The sequence below is a fragment of the Kryptolebias marmoratus genome, linkage group LG16, assembly GCF_001649575.2.
Source record: "Kryptolebias marmoratus isolate JLee-2015 linkage group LG16, ASM164957v2, whole genome shotgun sequence".
In the NCBI taxonomy this organism is placed as follows: domain Eukaryota; kingdom Metazoa; phylum Chordata; class Actinopteri; order Cyprinodontiformes; family Rivulidae; genus Kryptolebias; species Kryptolebias marmoratus.
Genome location: NC_051445.1, coordinates 13,746,743 through 13,762,883, shown reverse-complemented (window position 1 = coordinate 13,762,883; position 16,141 = coordinate 13,746,743). Strand labels below are relative to the sequence as shown.

The 16,141-nt window shown below is 45.6% G+C and overlaps 1 protein-coding gene across 2 annotated transcripts in view; it reads right to left on the bottom strand.

Moving 5' to 3' along the window:
- The window catches only part of nkd2b (NKD inhibitor of WNT signaling pathway 2b), a gene marked incomplete in the record, with an annotated part of 31,030 nt that extends 17,860 nt beyond the window's left edge, over positions 1-13,170 (bottom strand). The window contains 3 exon segments of one of the 2 annotated variants that reach the window (XM_025008145.2): positions 12,540-12,622; positions 12,705-12,731; positions 12,831-13,170. In XM_025008145.2, the coding sequence (XP_024863913.1) occupies positions 12,540-12,622; positions 12,705-12,731; positions 12,831-12,855 (135 nt within the window). 2 annotated transcript variants of the gene reach the window in all.
- Positions 13,171-16,141: the final 2,971 nt, after the last annotated feature.

The following is a 16,141-nucleotide window of genomic DNA, read 5'->3' as shown; positions in this document are numbered from 1 at the left end:
ACCCTACGGAAAATGTATTGACTTGTGAATTCATCTATTGCCCTAAATTCCACTTTTTTGTTTTTTCTTCTGCAAAGCTGATCTTAAAAACCAAACTGAACGACACCAGCTCTCCTTACGCTTCTGTTCACATTGAGGGTGGAAGGGTGTCCCAGTCCCTTTGGACATGTAAAAGAAAGGCAAACCAGGCATTTCTGGACACCTGTGGTCATGGAAGTGATCGGAACACCTGAATACAGTGACGGGTGAGCAAACACCTTTGGACATATAGTGTACTCCCGTAGCTTAAGCACGATTTTAAGCAGGAAAAAGCAACTTCAAACTGATGCAGGGGTTCAGGAAACCCCTAAGTTGTTACCTGAACTGAAGTGAAATATTCACAGATGAGTCGACGGTTTACCATAAATCTCTACGTTTCCATTTCCTCCGTCTTTCCAAGAGTTTTATTTCTCTCTCTCTCGAACAAGAACAGCAGGAGTATTAATGCTTAACACTTGGAGCCGTTCTGCCCTCTCTTATTTAGCTTTCCTCTGTTAGTTTTGTGTAACATGTATACACGTCTATAAGGAGACGACCTCAAGTTTCCACTGGCTGAAGTTAACAGATAACGCTCCTGTGCGAAAGGAGGAATCCCTCCCCAACCCCCGTCCTCTTTGAGCAAACAAGCCAAACCTCAGTCCTTTTTTTTTTTTTTTCCCCAGTCTGCAAATATTTAAAACATCGACATCTTCACATCTAAAGCTGCTGATTGTAACACCTGACCATCGCAGCCGATGAACATCGGTTAGAAAAGGCAGAAAACAGGAACACAAACAACAGTGTCAGATTCCCCTGGAAGGTTTAAGGCCTGTGAAATGAAGTCCACTTGGAAAGGAACGGGGGTTCACGCAGAAACACACATTACACGCTTAAAAACGGGGTTTCTGCAGAAACCAGCCAATCAAATTGAATGCCCTTTAATCCCATCGACGGTGACTGCATGAAGTGCACGTTTTTCTTAAATGCCACTTTTTATACAATCAACAGTGAATGCATGAACTAGAACACGTTCACTGAAGAGGATAAAGTCAAGGGTCCTAGTTCGTAAGCTTTTCCTTCCATTTCTAACTCTGCCCTCCATACTACCAATAATTCAAACAAAAAGAAGAAAAAAAGAAACTTTACTTAGGGAGGCCGTCTTGGGACCAGAAAGTCGCAGGCTCGATTCCCTGCCATGCCCATATATCAGGGTGTCTTTGAGCAAGGCACCTAACCCCCCTTGGGTGATTAAACAGCTGCTGCTCCACCTGTGTGTATCTCACACGGGATGGGTCAAAAGCATCATTCATCGTAGGTCCATACAGTGGTAAATAGTGGTAAATAGTAATAATAGTACGATATGCTGCTCTTTGTCCAGTCCAAGGTCCCCAAAGTGCTTCACACCACAACCAGTCATTCATCCACACATTGCAGCAGGCTGACCGAAGTGAGGCCGCCATCACCTCTGACCGCCACCAGCAGGCAAGGCGGGTGACCAGCAGAGACAGATGCAGCTCAGATGAACCGGCAACCCACCGGTTACAGGACGAACCCCTACCTCCTGAGCCACTGGCGCACTGCGCAATCATAGATCACTTTCATTTCATTTGTTTGTAGTTGAAAACATTTACTGCACTCCACTGTAAAGTTTGACCCATTTTGCATTGAAGTTTTATGATAAATTACCTGTTTTAGTCGCTGGTGTTGCTGTTTGCATTTTTATAAAAGTGTGCAAAAAGGTCACAGAGCTGTGATTCTAATGAAACTGTAAAGCTCTTTCTGTGGCGGGTTTTTTAATTATTACAGACATTCAGTTGTGGTTTAGGTGGGTCGGCTGATGTTAATTGGTAGAATATAAACAAAGCACATTTGGACATATTTCTGAAGCACGATGGTTGAACACCAGCCTGTGGCAGACAGATCAGTCTGATATTATGGTCTGTTCTGGTGGCTCGTCCTGCTCTCCTCGCGAGGGGAGGCGCTGCTCTGCAGGAGGAGGTTTTTTTCCACCGTTTTGTTAGATTATTTAAAAGGTAAAAAATGTGTCATAGGCTACGATATGCTGTCTATAATAACGTGCTACTGAAGGAGATCATTCTGAGCCACTTAATAAACACAAATTAAGAGTCATTTTCTTTAAAATGCGATCATTTTCAGCCGCTGGTGCGATACGTCAACAGTTCCAATCAGGTAAGGATGAGTTGACATGAACACAAACAATTACTGGAGGGATAGATGTCTCCCTTGTAGGGGGGGGGGGTTAAAATATTCTGATACACTGGCATTTCTGGTGTGATGGGATCAGTCGGGCCCCTATCAACACAGAGAAGTAGGTGGTGGTTTTGGAGAAGGAGCTGCCGAGCTGCGATACACGTGAATTTTGCTGTTATTTAAAAACAACAACAACACAGGTTTCCATTTGATTTCCCAACTTCCTGGCGATCTTTAAAAGCGACTGAGCAGCAATATATCATAAAACAACCCTGAGCCTCAGAAGACCGAGTTTTCTTTGTGAGAAAGCTACTTTTTAAAGCAGATGGTGTCTCTGAAAGGCTCTCGGTGATGGGGGGCCATCTCAAGGAGAGCTGCTGTAAACATGCTACATGGCGCCCAAACTTTTATTTCTTTTTTTTTGTACAAACGCTGCAAAATCCCTCTTTGCCCGACCCTCGGCAGGCTGCAGCTATCTGGTCTTCCGGCCACTTTAGCTGGAGTTTACATTTCCCTCTTTTGTCTCTGCTCCTGATGCTTTCGTCATGTTTTCCCTCAAACAGCTGCGCACCGAACAGCCACAAACAATCACCACTGTGTCCATGACGGCAATAATTCATAACCGAAATACCCTAACCCGGATCTTTTTTCTTGAAAGCTAATGAATTTTTTTTAATGCCACTGAGATTCGAATTGAATGCTTTTTAATGCCATTTAAGGCCTTGAATTTAGCTAAATTAACTTAATGACTTTTAATGCCTCGCGGAAACCCCGTAAAAAGTAATAACCTTTGAGTCTCGCAGTGTTTTGCTTGGCCTGGGGAGCGCCAGATCAAACAGGCGCTCCGATCCAAGCAGCCTTTGCCAAAAACTGTCAGCGTGTTTCAGGTATTTTCTTTCCCCTGGCAGGGAAGCGGGAGTCAACACACGGGGCGGGTTTGACCCACGCTGGGACTGCCTCCGGGGGGTGGTGATGGTGTTGAAGTGAGGTCCACCTGCTGTCTGGTCCACACGCTGGTCACTGAGATCGTGGCGTGGACTCCAATTGGGCGGCGGTAATATATCGCACAAGTGATGCAACCCTTGTTCTCATCTACCTACCCCCCCACCTCGTAAAACTACACCGAACTGTCTGAAGCGCACGGACGGATATCTCGCAAATATCCTGACAGCAGAGACAGGAAGTGACTTCAAAGTGGCGATGACGAGGCTCTGAGATATTTCTGAAGGCAAACGGCTTCATTTTCTGCGTGTCTTCCCTCTCGTCTTATTAAACTCTGCTCTCCTTTGAGCCGCAGGAGGAAGTTTAATTCATTTGTACGGCACCAAGTACGACCAACTGTTGAAAATGCTGCTACGGTACGACAGCGTAACCATAAGAGAAGGTTGAGGACCAGTATTTATTTCATACTGAGGGCCGATAAAACCGTCTCTGACGAGTCTTGCCGAGGTACGCTCACACACTTACAAACACTACAACACGTTAGGGAGTATTTAACCCAAGCCAATAGATGCTTTTGCTTGTCTGAGCACCGAGAACGAGAACGTGAGTTGACAGCTGTGCCGGCTAATTGGTTCGATCGAGCCTGGACAGGAAAGACGCTTGAAAACGTGGACGTTTTCGCACGTTGCACTTCAAGCATCGCGAGTGAAAGTGAAGGAACAGATCCAGGTACGGCGGCTCAAAGTGTGAATCCTGAGGAGGAACACGGGAGCCTCAAACATAACATTTGCTTCCTGTGTAACGTCGTATGATGTCAGTGCAGTGGTATTTCTTGACAAGGAGCCGTGAACTGGAGATTACAGTGTTGGTTATTGGGTTAAAGCGGGGAACAGAAATTTATCCCTGCGTTAAAAGTGCTCCAAGGTATTGGTGAAGCATCGAGTTCAACTGAGGGAGATTTAGAGGCAAATACATCAACTCAAGCTAAACTTTAGGGTCGGTGCCAAATGGAATCCATTCAAAACGAAAGGGATGAGCTTTACTCTCGAAGAGATATCGTCAGGGATTCATTTCCGGTTCTCGCTTCGTCGAGGTCAGGGTCTCAGAGGAGTCCGAGTCCATCTTTGTCCAAGCGGGAGGTTCACCTGGACAGACTGCCAGTCCGTCACAGGGCCAACGGAGATCAATCTGGAGTCATCAATAGACCTAACATGCATGATTTTGGGAGTACCCAAAGGAAAATTCAAGCCTCCCCCGGCACAAGGGGAACATACAAACACTTTACCTACTTTTGGTCATCAAGTCTAAGAAAAATTCTAATATAATGAAAACATAACTACTCTGAGGGGTCAACCATAAAAAAAGGTCTTCTTAAAACTGCCTCAGATCTTTCTCAGGTTGATTCAATCTGTTAAAATAGGCTTGAAGCTAACTAGAGGTGGAATGATGGAGCAACAGCACTTGACAGCATCAGAGGCAGTAATAAAAATCTTTTTTTTTAAATATTTTGTCTTCAAAAAGAAGCCTTTCTAGTTTGCTCAGAGGGCTAATCACTCCTCCTCGGTAGGATTGTAAACGCGCTGCAATCGTTGCACCACTGTTCTTGCTGAATTATTTGCTCATTTCTGTCTGACCTAAATTTTTATTTTCATCCAGCCAGAGGAAGCGGAGCTACTCCTGCCTGGCCTGTACGGCGGGCACTGAAGGCAGACATCGAGAGAAGCAGGTATCTGTGGCAGAGCGGCTTCACGTTTCCTCACTGGAAGACTGATATTAAAACAAATCGATTTAATTATGTAATCAAGTTTAGAGGAACTGCTGGCCACCACTGGACGAGCCCTGACAGGCGTCTTTCAGCTGATTCTGTAGTTTCTGCACCGTGTTCAGATAACCTGAACACAAATCTGGTAATCTCCTCATCAATCCATTTATCGATCTTCCACCGCTTCTCTGTGGTCGAGTTGCCAAGGCAACAGGTCCAGGAGGGAAACCCAGACCTCCCTCTCCCTAGAGACTCTCTCCAGCTCCTCCAAGGCATTCCCAGAATAAAGAGGATATATAATCCCTCCAGTGAATTCTGGGTCCGCCTGAAGTCTCTTCCCAGTGGGACATGCTTCCAAATGGAGGCGTCCTAATCAGATGAACCACCTCAGCTGACTCCTTTCGATGAGGAGGAGCAGCGGCTCTACTCTGAGCTCCCCCCAGATGATGGAGCTCCTCATCTTATCTCTAAAGCTGAGCCTGTCCACCCTACGAAGAAAGCTCATTTCAGCCGCTTGTATCTGGGATCTCGTTCTTTCATTCATGATCCAAACTTCATGACCACAGGTGAGGGCTGGAACGTAGACGGACCTTTAAATCGAGTGGTTTGCCTTTCAACTGCACTCTTTCTTCACCACAACCGACCGAAGCAGCGCCCTCATTACTGCAGCCGAGGCCTCGATCCGTAGATCCATCTCCCGCTCTGTTCCACCGTCACTCAGGAACAAGATGCCCAGATACTTGAACTCCTCCACAAGGTAGAGACTCACTCCCGACCCGGAGGGAGCATTCCACCTGTTCCCAGTTGAGAACCACGGCCTCGAACTCAGAGGAACCGACTCTCCTAATCTTCTCAGGTGACCCATATTAGTGGAACCAGAAGTAAAACTGGAACTTCACTTGAAGTCCCTCAGCAGCTCCCAAAGCTCACCAAGCCACGCTATTCTTCATTTAAGTCTCTGTTTTTCAAGGCTTCCATATTAAAGTAAAGCCTATTCTGCATTTTCCGATTAAGAGCAATTTGATTATTTTTTAGCTCTAAATCCAGTAAAATAAACACTAAATCAATTATAAATCAAGTGACTAAGAGGATCAAAACAGGAACAAGGGATGACTCTCAGCTACTACCACACCAAATCTTAGCCCAATAATCTAGAAAAGTGACTATGTTATAGGCATTTTGTGTTTGCTAAGATCAAGCAGCCATCTTGAGTCTGAAAGCTGATCAGCTGTAGATCCAACCATGACTTTCAGACAAATGAACACTGAGAGAAAGTTACACGATCGCCTGTTTTTTGTGGCGGCGGGTGATAACTGAGCTGAGCGCCTGGCTCTGGTTGGTGCTTAAATCTTGTGACCCGATGCTTGTTGTGTCTTTGCTTCCTTTTGATGGTGAGCTTTTTTTTGTTTGGTTTTTATGAGCGCCAGTCCTTTGGGGAATCTAGGGTGAAAGAGAGCAAAACGCTTCAAAGAACTTCAGTCTAAGTATCCTCAGAAAAATAAACATTTATTCTGCTAATCGAAGGCCTTCCTCCGTTAGAGACGGGCCGGACAGACCGCTCCTGTGCCCGTCAGTTCTTCGCCCGCGGACCCCGACGCACCGAGGGACCCGGCCCCCGACTCAGAGGCGCTTTGAGCGGGCATGGAAAGAGGGAGCCCAAAACAAGCGTCTCGAGCACACACACACACGGCGAACAGGTGGGGAAGGCGAACAGGCGATGATGTCGACGCTGACAGCAGAGTGAGACAAACAAACGGCAACAAACAGGAAATAAAATTTAAAAGAAACCAAAAAAAAAACCCAAAGGGACCGTTTTGATTTTTGAAGGCGATGAAGAAGCTGTGAGGCGAAGGGGAAGTGAAGCCCTCACTCGTTTACTTTTAAGAAAACTTTAAAAAAAACTCCAACCTAACCCTAGTTCCACCTCCTCCTCCCCCCCCACCCCCGTTCCTTCCCACCACAGCCCCTCGCTCCTGCTCCAGGATTTCTGCTGTACAAACCAGGAACAGATGTCTGCTGGGGCCACGCTGAAAGACCCCGCTGTTCTGGATGCCAGCCACATGCTTTTCATTCAGAGATGAAGGCTCACAGCTCGCCTTCTTGTGAAGCCAATTTCAAAAAAAGAAAAAAGAAAAAGAAGGGGTGGAAAGAAAAAAAAAGCCCCCCAAAAAAACAAACTCTCCAAATGCCTTCAAGTTGCTTCAAAAGCAGCACATATATGAGCACACCTTTTTGTCTCCTCTCCACCATGAATTGTTCCCCCGCCTCGGCGAGAAGGGTTTGCGTTTTTCTTTTTTCCTCTTCTCCTTCGTTCTTTTTCATTTGTGGCCTTAGATGACGCAAAAAGTAACACACACACACAAAAAAAAAAAGTTACAAGATGTTGCTGACAAAAATATTTCTTAAAAAAAGGAGCCTCGAGACTGAAAGATCATATCCAAGTGTGCCAAAAAAACCCAAGCTCCAAACTATGAAACGGATCTGTTTTCAAACTCACAACAGAGGGCTTCAAGCCGGGCTGCAGCCTCAGATCCACATTAAATCCTGCTCGTTTACATTCAAGGTGGCGACAAGAAGATTCTCCGACATGCCTCGAGACTAAAACAAACGTCATGGACAGTTAACAGATAGCTCTTCGAACTGCCTCGGTTTTGGAGAAAAATAGACTAGTCGCAGCGGGCCAAAACCAAAGTGCCTTTTTAAGATTTTGAAAAGCTTTTCACCGCCGTTAGTCCATGTTACGAGGTCATTTGGGCAGAAATACTGCGATAATCCTGCAGGAAGTGTGACGTAAATACATGTAATTAGAAACTGATGGCAATGTGAAGGTTTATAAAATAATGTTAACGTGACTTTCTGGGGACTGGAGGCTTCTTGGCCCCGCTGGTGACGCAGTTATTAGCTCGTCAACTAACCTGTTTTCCTCCAAACTGAGGGGTGGTCCTCACAGGAACAGAAAGATTGTTTTGTTTAATGATTTTACCTTTGCGTCTGCTCAAAAAATGGTATTTCAGAAGCCCCCCGAAACTGTAAATTTTCTGATTCCAAAGTGAACAAAATGTCACCCCTGTCATCTGAAAACGATGCTTTTCACAGCCCCACCTCTAATCTGACCTTTGACCTGAGGGCGCACCTCTTCTTCTTGCTGTGTTTACGCCTGCAGGCTTTTTGAGCACGCTCCACGCCTTGTTTCCTGTTTTTGATGCATTTATGTGGTGGCGTTACGGCGCCACACACAGGCTCGGCATAGTTACTACAGCGTTTCGGGTTGTTTTCTATGTTTGCATTCGGATGAAGACTTTCCTAGAAATTATGTCATTATGAAGATATTTTAAAAACAACAGATAAAAAAAAAATGTGTTTCCGTGTGGACATGGCATGAGATTGTTTAAAGAGCTATCTGCAGCAGGTAGGATATTCTTTGTAACTTTTCCACCCAACATCACATCAAAGGAGCCAAACGTTTGCTTTGAACCTAATTTCTTATTTAGTTGACTCTCAGTCAGAATAAATCTGTGCCTTTGAGCTTTCTGCACGTATTTACGCCCGTTCAAATCCTTCCCTGAGCTTCTGGGCTTCCCTTCGCTTCTTTCAAGCGAGACGTTATTAATCTTTCAAGGAGGAATAAAGCGGGTCTTTGTCGCGGCGTTTAAAGCGTTGACGCGCTCCCTCTTCGCGGGCCGAGTCCGAGGGACGTTTGGGAACAAAGCGTGGCTGCCGAAAGGCCCGAAGTAGTTTCTCAGCGTTCGGGCGGAGGGGTGTGGCCGTTTCGAAGCAGGAAGTGTCAAATCTGACCAGGTCTGGGCTGATGCTTCCAGAGGCCAGGAGTCACTCCAGGTGTTTAATAACGGCGGATTAGAGTCACTTTTCAGAGCTTCTCGCTTTTGTTGTGTGACTTTGATCTCAGCCGGAACGCTCCGACGCGAGGCCAGGTGTTTGGACAGGTTGAGGTCGTCCTGAACACCTGCGGAGAGGTGTCAAAGCTTTCGACGACTTCGCCCGGGACGAGTCGAGTCATCCTGCTAAATTGCACTTGCTTTGTCTCTTAATGCCCGACTTCAGGGAGGCCGGGAGATTACACAGCGGTGGCAGCCTTCCAGCTGCATTCCTGAATCACGGTTTGCAGGAATATCAATATTTAAACAGGTCTCTCGGTGCTTTGATCTTTTGTTATTTCTTGCACTTGCGTAGTCACGATTCGCTGGATGAGAATTATTACTTTATTTGAAAGATTGAGGCCAGTCTCCCCCCCCACACACACACACACACACACACACCTTCCCGCCTCCCTCGCACTCTCAGCCCATCCCACAGACCCACCCGGAAAAAAACAACAAAAATAAAAAAACTGGTGGTGGTGGTGGTGGGGGGGGGGGGGTTCTGGTCAGAGCTGAACCATGTGTTTGGCCAGTCTTCTCTCATATATAACCATAAGTAGTTTCGACTGTCTCCGCAGCTCATATAGCAGGAAAAAGTGTCCGTGAAGGCCGTATGCTACAACGTTCAGCAGAAGAAAAACAGAAAAAAAAAAAAAGAAAAGAAAATCGCCTAAAGCATTTCAGCTATTTACTGTTTGACTTAGATCTGTTTCATCGCCGCCCTAATCTCCAGAGAATCTAGATCCTGTAATCCAATAATAATGTCTTCGAAATGCGACAAAGTCATTTAACCCAGAACGAGGAATTAATTAGCGTGGGGGAGGGATTAGTCCGTGAAATGGTATTAGTGGTGAATTCGAGCCGCGCTGAAGGTCTGACGGTTCGACGCGGGAGAACGTGGCGTGGAGCAAAAAAAAAAGAACAACGTTATCTGGCTTTACTGTATCGGTGAATAAACGGGTCCCCGTGCGGGCGACGGGAGTTGCGTGTTGCCTGGGATATACGGCGATGGGCAGACATGCAGTTCGATTCCTGAGTCGGGTTTATTAAGCAGCTTCTAACCTGCGGAAGAGATCCAGCTTTTTATTCCTTTATAAGGATTTTATTTCCTTTAGCAGCTGATGCATTAAATGGTACAGGAATAAAAAGCTATTCTGTCATAAAAATGATAGTTTGACCAAAACCAAAGGAGACTGAAATACAATAAAAAAAAAAAAATAAACGCCTTTCACGCCTTACTTTTAAACTTAGACATTGATAAATGACACAATCTGTTAGCCCTTAAAGTACGTGTTGGGGATGACTCTCAGCTACTACCACACCGAAGTTTAGCTCAACATCTGTAAAACTGACCAAGTTATTCTAAGATTAGTTAGTTGTAGCGACCATCTTTAATCAAACGGTTGAAGAGTAACATCCAGTGGTTTCCGGCTCATGAGATATTTTGTTTATAGACATGAAAACACACAAGACGGGCAAAAAAACCCACTATTGCCCACCTTTCCACCCCTTTCTGCAGCGGGCAGTAATCAGTGTTTACACTTCAGCGAAGCCCCCCTGCCTGGACTAGCCGTTAGCTCATCGGTCAGGTCAGAATTAAACTACGTAATTCTGAAGTTGTCCAAAGAGCTGTCCACAACAGGTGAGATATTCGCTGTTTATGACCCCTCTACAGAGCGCCCACCTCTAAAGAGTTATGAGGAGAGTAAAGGGGAAACAGTTCGCACAGGTTTGAGAAAAGAATTAAAAAAAAAAAAAAAAACTATAATTCAGGTCACCGTCAGGATGATTTACTGCAACATCTTGCCCCAAAGATAAAGATGTGACTGTGCTGTCTTTAAAGAAGGGTGTGTGTGTGTGCGTGAGCAAAGCCCACTAATGAAAGCAATTAACAAATAAATCAGCTGCCTGACTCTGACTGATCTGCAGGCTAACGGGTGCGAAGCTTCACTCTGCTGTGGTTTCCTCTCCCCTCCAGGGGGGAGTTTAACGTCAGGTTCCTCTGAAGCGGCACGGAGTTCTCCTTTAATTTGCCACGAGTGGGCGGTTTACGGCCCTAATAGAACCCGTAACTCTTCCGCCGTCAGGGCGGCCCGGCTCGCCGGGTGGCTCAGTGTGAACTTTCCGGCGTTCCCGTCAGGAAGTTGAATCGAGGCTGAAGCGACGTAACGTTACGCCGCCGAGAGGCGGATGGGAGGCATGAGGGGGGGCGGGGGATTGCGTTGTGATGCCAGCAGCCACAGGAGGAATTGTCTACATCTCTCAGTCTCTGAAATGACAGTCTTTCCATCCAGCCTCAGTGTGTGTGTGTGAGATGCTTCGCTGAGCCACTTCACAAGAGGCTCATGGCTGTCATAACCCATCCAAAGATGCTGTCAGCGGAGGTGGGGTGGTGGGGGGAATAACCGCTGCAGTGTTGTGCTGGAGCCAGACATGACAGGAAGAACAACAAACTCCAACTTTAGAGAGACACCAGCGTGTCCTCGTTGCATGGTTCGCTTCCACTTGGGTCAGGAAGTTCTCAGATCAGAGAAAAAAACGGAAAACGGAAAAACAGAGAGGAAGGAGGGCAGCAGCTTCTTCCAGACAAACTCAGCAAATTCATTCTACCGGCACGTTCAAACACCCAACGCGCCCGTTTCCTCTACAAATAAATCATTTTGTTCATTCAAAAGAGGCCAGACGTCATGTTCAAATACAACTTGCGGGACAACAAACGGAAACTGGGAAGTTTCTGTGAACGTTTTTTTCAGCTACAGCCCAAAAATCTCGGCTTCGTTCTGACCCAGAGGGAAAAAAATAAAAATTACGACGTGTAAAGACAACCGAGATCCAGAGAAATGTTACAGCTGCTGCCTCACTGTGGTCACCATGGTAACCGCACGCCTGCGGCTCTCACTCTCTGGCGGCCAACTTTATGACAGGCGGACAGGAGCAGACTGAAAAGTGAGCCTCAAACAGGCGACCGCTGCGCAGAAAGGATAAGTCGGGTTTTGATCGTTCGGCAGACGACCTTTAACGGTCAGAATCTTTCTGCGGTTTTTCTTTTTGTTTCAAAAAGACTATTTTGGGCTAAAGTTTCCTCAAAGTCTCTGGAAACGAGTGGGCACTCACTGTATTCTGGGCAGAGGCGAGGGAAGCCCAGGGGGGTTATAGAAGAAAAGAACACCTTCGTTCTGATGTTTAATTTGCACCAATTTTGAGAATGAGACGCAAAACTCTCAAAGACTGCTCAAAAAAAGGCGCGCCATTGGTTCATTGAATCCACAATTCAGTAAAAAACCAAGGATCAAAACGCCACTTCAAACACATAAAGCCAAACTTTCTGTGAGCTGATTGAACTCAGAAAAGTTTGCCCGAGCCGCTGAGCTCCAAACTGGGGTCGCTCACCAAAAGCCCCATTGACCTCCATCATTTTCTCTCACCTTTTTTTTTGTTTTGCAAATTTTGCTGACGTCATGTGACTCAACCCTACTAAAAGTCATAGCCTCACTCCTATTAGAGCTGCACATCTGGGTGTATAATTTGCAGCTTTTATTTTGAAGCTGACATTTGAATAAAAGATGATTTTTGTGTTCATGGAATGGGAGTAAATGTGACTAAAAAGCAACCCTGAAGCGACCCAAAGTGGAAGAACTTGTACTGAAACCCCTCCCTGTTGGTGTCACACTCCCCCATGCAGATGATATTTAAATAACTAAAAGCTAAATAAAAAAAGAGGTTTGTACCTGCATGTTCTTCAGCTTGTGGTCGGACCTCTCGCACTCCTCCATCCCTCTGCGGAGGAAGGCATTCACCACAAAACTGTCTCCTGAGACAGGAAGCACCGATCAATCACATCGATCAGGAACTTAGAATCGATCAGAAGCATCGATCGGACGGGATGAGCTCACCTTCGGGGTTTTCTCTGCGCCTGCACGCTTTAGGGTCCGAGCGGAGGGCGACAAACAGCCGATAGTTAGTTTGATTTGGGGACTATTTTTGTTTTTCCTAAATTAACTTTCATTTAGGTTTCTTACCGTGTTTGGACTGCAGTTTGCCCATTCTCGAGTTCTTCGGCTCTTCTTTCCAAAAAAAAAAAAAAATAATCCGAAATCCGTCCGGGAGGATAAAACAGGCTCTACATGATGGGTCACATCGCGTTTCTTCAGCGCGGAGGAAAAACCAAAACAAAACAAAAAAAAGTCCAACTTTACCCAGAAACGGCTCCCAAACGCGTCTTCATTAATGTAGGTTTTAATAAATTAGTCTGTAAAAAAATTAAAAAATAAAATAACCTGAGAGGGAGGCGGGACGAACGCGCTTTCTGCCTCCAGACTTTACTACGGTCCGACTGACTGGAAGGCGCTTCCAACGCAGCACAAAACCAGCGAAGAAGAGTCAAGTTTCCGGCAGGATGCAAGCCACTTCCGGGTAGCGTCGTTTCAAAATAAAACAAGCGTTCGCCTTCGGCCGCGACTCGATTAAAGCGGAACTGAAACGTCTTTTGAAGCTAACAACAGTTTAAATATATCCCTAAAATCAGTTTTTTGTAGAAATTTTAAAGTAAAACAAACAAACAAACTATATTTGTTGGTAATTCTGAATATTGAAGAAACCACTCGAGTGTTTTCGGCTTTTTCCGTGACCACTCCGGAAGTGTGACGACCGCTGAGCCGAATAAAAACGGACTTTTTGTCTAAAGGTTGGTAAAGCAAAAAAAATAAAACAAAAAGTATTAAGGATAAGGGTTTAAACTGGACCAAAGTTGTAAATAAGAATATTATTTGTCACAATTCAGGTCACTAAAAGCTAAATGGACTAATTGTTTTTGTGTCGTGCTCATATTTATATTTAAAATAACAATCTTGATTTTGATGTAACATTACATTAGGGTGTTTTTATTGTAATTTCCAAACCAGATCTTTTTGCTTTAATCACCTAAAAAAAAGCTGTAAAAACAAATGTTTCACCTTAAAAAGTTTAAAACTCTCTCATTAAATTCGAGATTAGTTTTCAAACCCAAACGTATTGCTGTAAAAGACTGTTCTTATTCACAGTTATTTTATGTTTGATAAATGCCTACATGGACTCGCACTTTTTGGGGCTCTTGCTCAGGCTAGCTTTATTCTGACAGGCAGGTCCACCTGTTTCCGGTCGTGTTTTGCTGCTTTGACTCTGATCCCCTGGTTTGGAGGCTCCAGTAAAAGTGAGAGTAAAAAAACACTGCTGGTGTTCAAGCACAGCTCCTTCTGACTGCTCACTAATCCAGAGCAGCTTTATGTTTGTTGTGATTATCAGCTTTATTTTATTGGATTTCAGCCTTTCCCCCCCGCCCCCCCATTTGTTAAAGTCGACTGGAAATAAATGTCCCGTTGACTGAAGGTTCTGACACGGGCCCAGTTGGAGACAGTAAAGACAAAGTGTGAAATAATGATTAATAAAGCCGAGCATATCCCAGCCTGAATGCCTGGTGTAAACACTGATAAGCTGCTGCCTGTAAAATTCCAGCTCTCGTCTTCGACCGGCGCACAGATGGAAAAAGATAAACAGCTCATTGACAAGAATCAGGAAGAACACGTTGCACTTTCAACCCTCCAAACATCAAAAGCTGCTCTGCAGTTTTTTTTTTTTTGTTGTCCTTGGCGCTGGTGTTAAGGCAGGGCCGGGGCCGGGCCTCGCAACGCGGGGGCCAAGAGCTATGAATATTAATCTGCCGTGCCAACGTTTCGCTTGGCGTAAACAATGGAAGTGCTGTTCGTGTGTTCGGGAGGAAATACTTTCCTGCTCGGATCCATGAGAGGAGCTGCTTTGATCTTTGCCTTTTTTTTTTTGTTTTACCAAGACAGAAAGACTCACCCTAAAGCACTGCATTCACAACCCTGACTCCATGCAGGGACGTCCAGAACATAATCAGACCTGGTTTTAATGCAGCCAAGATCACCAACGTCCAATACTGACCTTTGACCTCGTCCTTTGAGCTCAGAGGTCCTCCAGATTCTTGAAACCTTCTGATGATGTTATGAGCTGTAGATGATGGGATGTTAAAAGTTTAGACCCAGTTTTTCTCAGACCGGTGAACCTCTGCCCATCTTTACTTGTTGGAGTCAGGAGGACGTCCATAAGTCCCTGTCTGTAAACACAGTTCACTGTTTCCTCCACTGATGCTGCTTGAAGCTCCATCATGGAGACAAGGAGCCAGATGTGAACTCCATCCAGAACCTCTGCTGTCTTCTCTGAACCAGATTGTTTCAGACAGACTGAAGCGGAGAGGAAAACTGATCTGTGGGCAGAAGGATCGAAATTAGAAACCACGACTGTCCCGTCCTCCGTACTGAAGAGGAGAGGAACCATCCAGCCTGTTATCAGAGCTCAGTTCAACAGCCTACCGCTCTGATGGTATGGGGGTGCATCAGGGCCTCAGGCATGACCATCAATGCAAAAAATTAAAAATATAGATTTTAGAGCAACATCTGCTCCCATCCAGACGTGGTTTTCAGGGAAGGTCTTCCATGTTTCAGCAAGTCGATGTTAAACCTCCTCCTGCCTCCATCCCAGCAGCAGGCCTTCATACAGAAGAGTCCAGGAGCTGAACTGAGCCGCCTGCAGTCCGAACCTCTCACCAGCTGAGAACATTTAGAGCTTCACGAAACAACAAATGAACAGCTAGAATCCTCCGTCAGACCAGAACGGGTCAACATCTCCTTTAAACCCTCCAGCAGCTGCTGTCCTCAGGTCCTGAACGTTTACAGACTGATGGTAGAAGAAGAGGAGATGCTTCAGAGACGGACATGTGGACCTGGAAGAGCTGTTGTCATAAAATTACCTTTTTTTTTTACCTAATAATGGCACAATTTCTTAAACGTGTGATAGATTGCTGTGTTCCACTGTGAATCAAATCTGAGTTTATCGGATTTACAAATTGTTGAATTGTTTGTTAACATTTCACACAGCGTCCCAATTTTTTGCATTCTCTTGTCCACCTTTTTATCCCAACAGAGGAGCAAAAGATTCTATGAAAAAGCCTCTTTTTTTTTCTGAGGGGTGGTGTGTAGGCGAGCGTGAAGCAAAATCAGTGTCCCAGTTCCATTACCTTGATGAACGCGGCGCTCTGTTCAGAGCCTCTTCCTGTCAAATTGTCTGCGGCGCGAAGTTTCCCGCCAAACGCGAGGCTCTCAGATCACGGCGCGCGGCTGACAGGACGAGCAGACATTTGCAGAGCTCATTCGTGGCAGTTGGCTTTGATCCCGCTCGCTGAGCCTAATTATCACCGTTTCTTTATGCGCCCCGACTCCCAGAGATTCAGCCTCTTTTACAAGGTGCCTTCTCCTTTCTCTCCCACCTCCTCCCC